A 7,951-nucleotide genomic window follows, 5' to 3' on the forward strand; every position below is an offset into this window, starting at 1 on the left:
CCTCCACCCTACAGGACACCTACCTCCGCTATGTCCTTCTGTTGAGTAGCACTCCGCACAGTCATGTACATGACGAAAACCAACAACACGGTGATCAGCGTGGCACAGGGGAAAGCAAAGACAAATGGCTGGAAGGCTGGGAAGAAGAGAGCGCAGTTAGAGGCCTGGATATCTGGTGTTGAAATGCTGGCTCATGGGTAACGGCATGTACTGCCAAGCCTGATGACCTGAGTTCCACCCCAGGCATGAACACGATGGTGGGAGGGAATAACTGGCTTCTCATCGTTGTTCCCCGACTTCCACGTGTGTGCTGTGGCACATATACACATATACAAGCACACACAGCAGCCAGGCGGTGGGGCCACATGCCTTTATTCCCAGCACCAGAGAGACAGAGGCAGGCTGAGCTCTGAATTCGAGGCCAGCCTGGTCTACAGAGTGAGTTCCAGGACAGCCAGGGCCACACAGAGAAACCCTGTGTTGGAAAAAGAAAGAAAGAAGGAAGGAAAGAAAGAAAGAAAGAAAGAAAGAAAGAAAGAAAGAAAGAAAGAAAGAAAGAAAGAAAGAGGAAAGAAGAAAGAAGCCCCCACAGTAAATAAATACATAAGTGTTTTGTAAATATATCGGGTTTTTGTGTGTGTTTGTGAGAATGTGGATATATTATGTATGCAGGTATATATGTGTACACAGATGTGTGTGTGTGTATGGAAATCAGGACAACTCTCAATGCTGTTCTTTAGGCTCATTTGAAACAGGATCAAGACGTCCATCAAGCAGGCCAGGCTGGCCAGCTCCAGGGATTCACCTGTCTCTGCCTCCTAGCTATGTCCAGCTTTTTACACAGATTCTGGGGACCGAACTCTGATCCTCATGTTTACAAGGCAAGCACTTTACTGACTGAGCCCCAAATTCTGGCTCTAAAGAAGCAAGCACAATGGAGGTGAACACAGGCAAACTCCATTAGAGAAATTCTTCTCCCATGTACATATATTCTATTTCCACAGGAAAATCCAGAATTTAATGAAAAATTTAAAAGCAACAACCTGGGACTGGGGAGATGGCTCAGTGGTTGACCACTTGCTGCACAAGTCTGAGGATCAGAGTTCAAATCCCTAGAACCCACATAAATCCCAGGTGAGCACAGTGGCTTACAGTAGTTCCAGCCATGGAAGGTGGAGACAGGATTACCAGAGCCAACGGGTACAGAGTCTAGCCATGTTAGCAAGCTCTGGGTTTGACTGGGAGACCCTACCTCATTGAATAAGATGGAAGAGTGATCAAGAATAGTTCTTTTTAGACAATTTTATTAATATTTAATTGTGCACGTACACACGTTAGTGCAATGCCCATGTATGCCAGAAGGGGGCATTGGATTCCCCCTAGACCTGGAATTACAGAAGTTATGAGCTCCCCAATGTGGGTGTGGGGACCAAACTCAGGTCCTCAGCAAGAGCAGTGTGCACTCTTAACTCCTGAGCCGTCACTTCAGCGGGAGGATGATTCTTTTCCTTTCTTTATGTGTATGATTGTCTTGCCTTTATGTCAGTGTGTATCTGGTGTCTGTGGAGGTCAGAAGGCACTGGATCCCCTGGGGACTGGAGTTACAGATGGCTGTGAAACATCCTGTGGGTGCTGGGAAATGAACCCGGATCCTCTATAAGAGCAACAAGTGCTATTTAACAGCTGAGCCTTCTCTCCAGCTCCCCAGAAGATGAGTCATAACACGAAAACTAGGCATCTACGAGGGCCTCTAACCTCACACCCCACCACACACATACACAAAGGAAAATAAAGTATGAGAATGTTTAAAAATATATCCCATAATCTACTTGGTAGTTGTTAGGTTTCAAAGAAACAACGGACAAGCCTCACTCTGTATCTGTGGCTCCTCCTTGTTCTCCTGGCATCCCCGGGTACCTGTGGCTCCTCTCAACACCCTTCACCATGACCCCTCCCTAAGCCCCTCCCTCCCAGGGGCTGGGCTTCCACGTCTCTTCCCCAAGCCTGATGCCTATCAGGCAACCATTCTGATCACTTGGTCTCTTGGCCCTGGCTGCCTCTCTTGGTCAAGGGCTCCTCCCTCCTCTCATGGTCCAGTTTAATCTGCCAGCCATGTTCAGCCTGTACTCTTCTCACTGGCTGCATTCTCCCTTCCATCTACCATAAAACAGTCTTCTCTGTGCTTTAGGAGTGGCCATATCACCCTTTCGTTTCATTTCTTTCCTTTTTTAACTCAGTGGTCTCTTCTCGGGGGCAGTTAAAGTCAGGTGGTCATGGGTTCAGATCCTTGCTCTGAACATGCTACGTGAAGCTCACCTGAGAGGCTGCCAGGGGAGAGCAGTGAGGTGAGGGGTGAGAATGTGCTGGCCTGGCAGCTGATCACTCTTCCTTCACCATCACGAGGCTGCTTCCCAAGAAAAGGTGGTGTGTGTGAGTGTGCGTGAGTGTTCGTGTGCAGACGCGCTTCCCTGCAGAGGCCAGAGGTCAATGTCCGCTATCTCCCCCAATTGCTCAGTACACTCTGCCTTGTTTCTCAAAGCTCATGTTTGTTTTGTTGGATTTATTTTTTTTTTTAATTTGCACTTATTTAATATTTACTTACTCTGTGTGTGCGCGCACGTGTGTGTCAGAGAACAACTTTGTAGAGTTAGCTTTCTCCTTCCACCATGTCCTTCCTGGGGCTAGAACTCAGATCCTCAGGCTTAGCGGCAAGCCCCTGTACCCACTGAATCATCTTGTCAGTCCATTCTTATTTGAGTTGTTCGCTTGAGGCAGGGTCCCACTTGGTAGCCCTGGCTAGCCTAGAACTTCTCTATAAACTAGGCTAGCTTTGAACTCACAAAGCTCTGCCTGCTTCTGCCTCCCAAACATTAAAATTGTAGGCATGCACCACCACACCCAGCTTCTACCTTATTTATTTATTTATTTATTTATTTATTTATTTACTTATTTATTTATTTAGATAGATAGGGTCTCTTACTGAATTCGCCTAGATTGACTGTCCAGGGAGCCCTAGAATCCTCCTATCTCTACATCCCTGCCCCTAGTACTGGGGTTACAGACCCAGGTTGCTGCATCCACTTTTATGGGTTCTGGGGATTGGAACTCGGGTCCTCATGTTTGCACAGCCAGCATTTTACCTACCCACGGAGCCATCTTCCCAGCTCTGGGCCAGTATCTTCTCCACGGAATTCGTGGAGTTCTGGACACTCACCAGAGCATGTTAGAGCCAGCAGAGCCCAAGGGACCCAAGGAGGCCCCTGAGGTCATCCAGGGTCTAGGCTGGGGTAGAGTTCTTGAGGTTCAGAAAGAGACCAGAGAATAGGAGGAGCGGTAATGACAATGGCAGTAAGTGGGAACACATGGGAGCTGATTTCTTTGTTATTGTTGAACGATGCTGATGTTCATGGGGGCGTCGGTGGGGTTGATGGTGGCTGTGTTGCTAGGTTGGTAGAGTGTATAAGGACTGCCAGAATTGGGTGCTGGCAGTGGTGCTGGGCTGGGTAGAGTATTATAAATAGTATTTAGTGGGGGTGATGAAGTTGATAGAGTGTTAGGGATAGCATGATGGAATTTGGTTGTGGTACTGATGTTGGTAAGGAGTTGGTGGTGGTATGGATGGAGTTTGGTGGCAGTATAAAGGTCAGTATGGTGAGCTGGCATTGGTAGAGTTTGGTAGTAATGCCTAGAGTGGTAGAGTGTTAAGGGTGCTTCTGGTGGTGTTCGGTGTTGGTGCAGAGGTTGGCAGAGTGCTGGAGATGGTGTTGGTGGGGCTGGTGGTGGGGCTAGGGTGGCAGAGTGTCAGTGATGGTATTGGTGGAGCTTACTGCCTCTGCTAAGGTTGGCAGGGTATTCAAGATAATAATGGTGGAGTTTGGGGTTGGTGCTGAGATTGGTAGTGTTGATTGTTGGTGGAATCTGGCGATGACAATGTTGGCAGAGTCGGTGATGGTGGTGGCGTTAGTGGCTTCAGCATTTGGTCATTGAAACGTGGACTGTTTCTCTACCCAGGAGAACTACTTGTGATCTTAGTGCTGGCGGAGTCAATTCTTGATAATCGGCAACCAAGCGATTGGCCGTCACCAGAGCTGGTGGCAGGCTTTTGATACCTATTAATGGCACTGCAGCAGAAGGCAAGGTGTCACTTACTGGAGGGCCACACCTGAATCCTATGGAACTGATCTGCCCTGCTGATGGCATTCTCAGCTCGGAAGATGAAGCAGTAGTCCCCGGGGTTCTGGAAGACGTGGGTCACGTTCAAAGATGTGCCGGTCACCAACACCGGGTGGCACTCTCTGTCCTCCACTGGGAGACATGCCGGCTTGAGGCCCCAGCACACCTGCAGAGGGGGGCTAGAGAGGAGCAGGTACACATTTTCAGAAGTGGCTTGTGACCAAGCCCAGCAAAGGTGACAGGGCAGAAACTTCAGAGTCCTATATGGATACCAGGCTGCCCTGGTCCATGTGATAGTTCATCTTTAACAGGACTTAGAATCACCACGGAAACAAACCTCTGGGCATGTTTATGACAGGGTTTCTAGGTTAGGTTAATTAAAGTGGGAAGTCCCACCCTGAATGTGGGTGGCACTGTTCGATGGGTTACAGTCCTAGATTCAATAAAAAGGGAAAAGCAGGCTGAGTACCGGCATCCATCACTATTTGCTTCCAGACTGTGGATGTCATGTGACCAGCTAGCTAAAGGTCCCTCTGCTCTGCCTCCCCACTACGAACTGTGAGCTGAAATAAACCCTTCCTCCCTTCGGTTGCTTTCACCTGGTATTGTGTAGCAAGGAAACGGTTAACTAATACATCTCAACATCAAACACTCCAGATGCAGGAAATCAAAAATATGGAAGAGCTCTGCCCACAGTTCTTCCCCATTTCACAGCCACAGAGCAGAACACTAGCGTGCTTGCACGAAACCCAAGCTCTTCAAGGGACATAGCAGGATCTTTCCCGTCACTGGAAGTCTAGAGAAGCCACAGAACACACACACAGCACTCTGGGGGTTCACTCACCTCCCGAGGAATTTCAGGCTCATTGTCAACTTTTGGAATGTCTGCAAGAGGGTGGGCGCCGAAATCTGGATGCCTTGAAGGGCCTCTGTAAGAAAGGAGGAAGCCGTTAGACCCGGTGGCTGAGGATCAATACGAGCTGCACAGCCCCTTAGCATGCATGGCCACCCCTGTGTCCTTGTCTCTCAGCCACTCTCTTGCCCACTGTCACTAAGCCATTGACTATGCCAAAAGAAAAGCGCCAGCCAGAACCAGAGGCAAGGAATCCTCCCAAGGGCTGGAGGGACAGCTCTTTGGATGTCCTAATTAGTTAACTGTCAACCTGACACAGCCTAGAGTCACCCGAGAAGAGAGTCTCAACTGAGGGATGGTTTGGGTCAAATTGGCCTGTGGACATGTCTGTGACGGATTGAGAGAGGACCCAGACCACTGTGGGCAGCACCACTCTCTAGGCATGAGGTCCTGGGCTAGTTGCGTCTGATCTGGTGATGAGCTGCCATTCTGCAGGCCTCCATAGCCTCTGCTGTACTTCCTTGACATGAGTTCTCTGGTTGGAGGGAATGTTGTGTGGAATAGCAAGTAGGCCTGCCTTCAGGTTCCTGCCTTGAGTTCTTTCCTTGACTTCCTTCACTGATGGACTGCAGCCTGGAGTGTAAGCCAAATCAACTTTTCCCTCCCCTGAGTTGCTTTTAGTCAGGATGGGTTTTTTGTTGTTGTTGCTTATTTCGTGTTTGTTTGTTTGTTTGTTTTTGAGACAGGTTTCTCTGTGCAGCCCTGGTTGTCCTGGAATTTGCTCTGCAGAGCAGGCTAGTCTCAAACTCAAGAGATCTGCCTGCCTCTGCCTCCTAAGTGCTGAGAGTCAAGGCGTGCGCCTCCACCACCTTGCTTGTCAGAGTGTTTTATCACAGCAAGGGACAAACCGGAGCCGCCGGTAAAGTGTAGAGCTGTATTTCACCCCAGCACCTGAAAAGCTGCTGGGCACGGCGACATCTGCTCGGAATCCCAGCGCTGGGCAGAGGAGATGCGTGCATCCCTGAGAGTCACCGGCCACCCAGACTAATCTACTAGGTGAGCTCCAGGCCAGTGACAGATGCTTGTATCAAGAGGAGGGTGTTGAGCCAGGAGTGGTGGCACACTCCTTTTATCCTAGCACTTGGAGGCAGTGGCAGGCCAATCTCTGTGAGTTCCAGTGTAGCCAGCCAGGACTACACTGTCAAAAATGATTAATTTTAAAAAGGTGGACTGGCATCTGAAAACTCAAGGTTTTCTTCTGACCTTCATATGTGAATGCACGTATGTATACACACACACACACACACACACACACACGTTACGCATGGACTTGGGTGGACATGCACATCATGCATGTACCCACATGCCCACCAATCCACACATACAAAGAAATCTCTGAAAACTGCCCAACACCAGGTAGCTAGACTGAGGCTTCCCACCCTCCCGAGCCAGCTTTGATCTGAAGCCGTAATAACTAGAGAACAAGGACCATCAAGGACCAGCTCCTTAGTGGTAGGTGTCTGGTCAAGCTCCGATTCGGGGGCAGGATGGCCTGAACTCAAATGCCAGCTCTGCTAAGGAATGACTGTGTGACTCTGTCTGCGGCCTTGGGTGGACTCTCCCGAGCAGACATGAACAGTGGAGATGGCTCTGAGAATATCCATTCAAGTGCAGCCCCATGCTTGCACAGAGTCACGTGGATCTGGAAGGATAGTTGTCTGGGGCTCCTCAGGCACCGCCAACCTGGCAGGAGACCTACCCCGAAGCCTTAAGGAAGCCGAGAAGTCTCCGCTCTTCTGCACGATGCCCTTCGTGGCATCCGGCTTTGTCTGCTCCCATTCTGCCACCACCCTGACCTTCACCGTGAAGGTTCCAGCATTCGAATAGTTGTAATAGGCCACAGGGTTGTCGGTTATCAACAAGGTCCTACAAGAAAACGAGGAGAAGGGATCTGAATGCAACCGTTTCCCCTTCCAGGAATTCGGAAGTGCATCCAGCAAAGCATCATGGAATCACCTGTAGCTCCATTGTTCGAGAGGCTGAAGCAGGATCTTAAGTTCAAGGCCAGCCTGGGCTACACAAAGCTTTGTCTCCAAAGTGGAAACAAACAAAAACCAAAACCCATAGCTTTTAAATTTAAAGTTGTTGGTTCTAGCTTTCTATGGTTGTGTATGTTTGGTTTTGACTTTTGAGGTAGAGGCTTATGAGCCCAGGCTAGCCTTAGACTTGCTCTGTAGCCCAGGCTGGCCTTCATATCCTGATACTCCTACCCACACCCCCCCCCGAGTGTTGGAATTAAAGGCCTGTGCCACCATACCAGGGTCTCATCCATTCTTAGGGTGGGGCAGATTCCTCAGTGGTTAAGACCATGCTCATGCAAAAGACCTGAGTGCAGTTGGTTCCCAGAATCTATGCTGGGCAGTTCACAACACCTTTAACTTGAACCCTGGGGGACCTGTCACTCTCCTGTAGCCCCCATGGGCACCGGGCACTCATCTGCACTTATCCATACTCAGACATGAACACACACGCATTCATGTGACTAAGAAAAACAAAAACAAGCCTTGAAAAAAACCAAGAACAATTCAACCAATCAAGATTTCTTTTGGGGTTAAGCCCTTTAAACCCCTCAGGGTCCAGAAAGATTGGCTACGACAGGGGAAAACTGGCTAGGGAAAGGGATCTGGGGGAGCAGGCCTAACTGACTGACTCAGCTCCTTCTTTCTGCTTGTTTCTTTCCTTGGCAGATGAAGAAAAAAGAGAGAGGCAAGGAGAAAAGAAGGGCTGTTCTCCACAAAGCTTTGGGCTTAGTAGGCAGACAAGACAGCAAGGTAACAATAGTATCAAACAGGCATTTCACAGAATCACAAAAACCGGGTGAATCTGACAAGGAGGTGCCTTAGGCCTCAGAGGGGGCTTGATTTG

At 49.3% G+C, this 7,951-nt stretch overlaps 1 protein-coding gene across 1 annotated transcript in view; it reads right to left on the bottom strand.

Moving 5' to 3' along the window:
* Tmem130 (transmembrane protein 130) overlaps positions 1–7,951 on the bottom strand; it is a 21,847-nt gene that overhangs the window by 1,416 nt on the left and 12,480 nt on the right. Inside the window, exons 4-7 of the mRNA XM_005368049.3 lie at positions 6,786–6,952; positions 5,018–5,102; positions 4,150–4,352; positions 24–136 (exon numbers count right to left, since the gene is read on the bottom strand). Of these exons, the coding sequence (XP_005368106.1) occupies positions 24–136; positions 4,150–4,352; positions 5,018–5,102; positions 6,786–6,952 (568 nt within the window). The remainder of the gene's footprint in view (positions 1–23; positions 137–4,149; positions 4,353–5,017; positions 5,103–6,785; positions 6,953–7,951) is intronic.

This window comes from Microtus ochrogaster, unplaced genomic scaffold, assembly GCF_000317375.1.
Source record: "Microtus ochrogaster isolate Prairie Vole_2 unplaced genomic scaffold, MicOch1.0 UNK27, whole genome shotgun sequence".
In the NCBI taxonomy this organism is placed as follows: Eukaryota; Metazoa; Chordata; class Mammalia; order Rodentia; family Cricetidae; genus Microtus; species Microtus ochrogaster.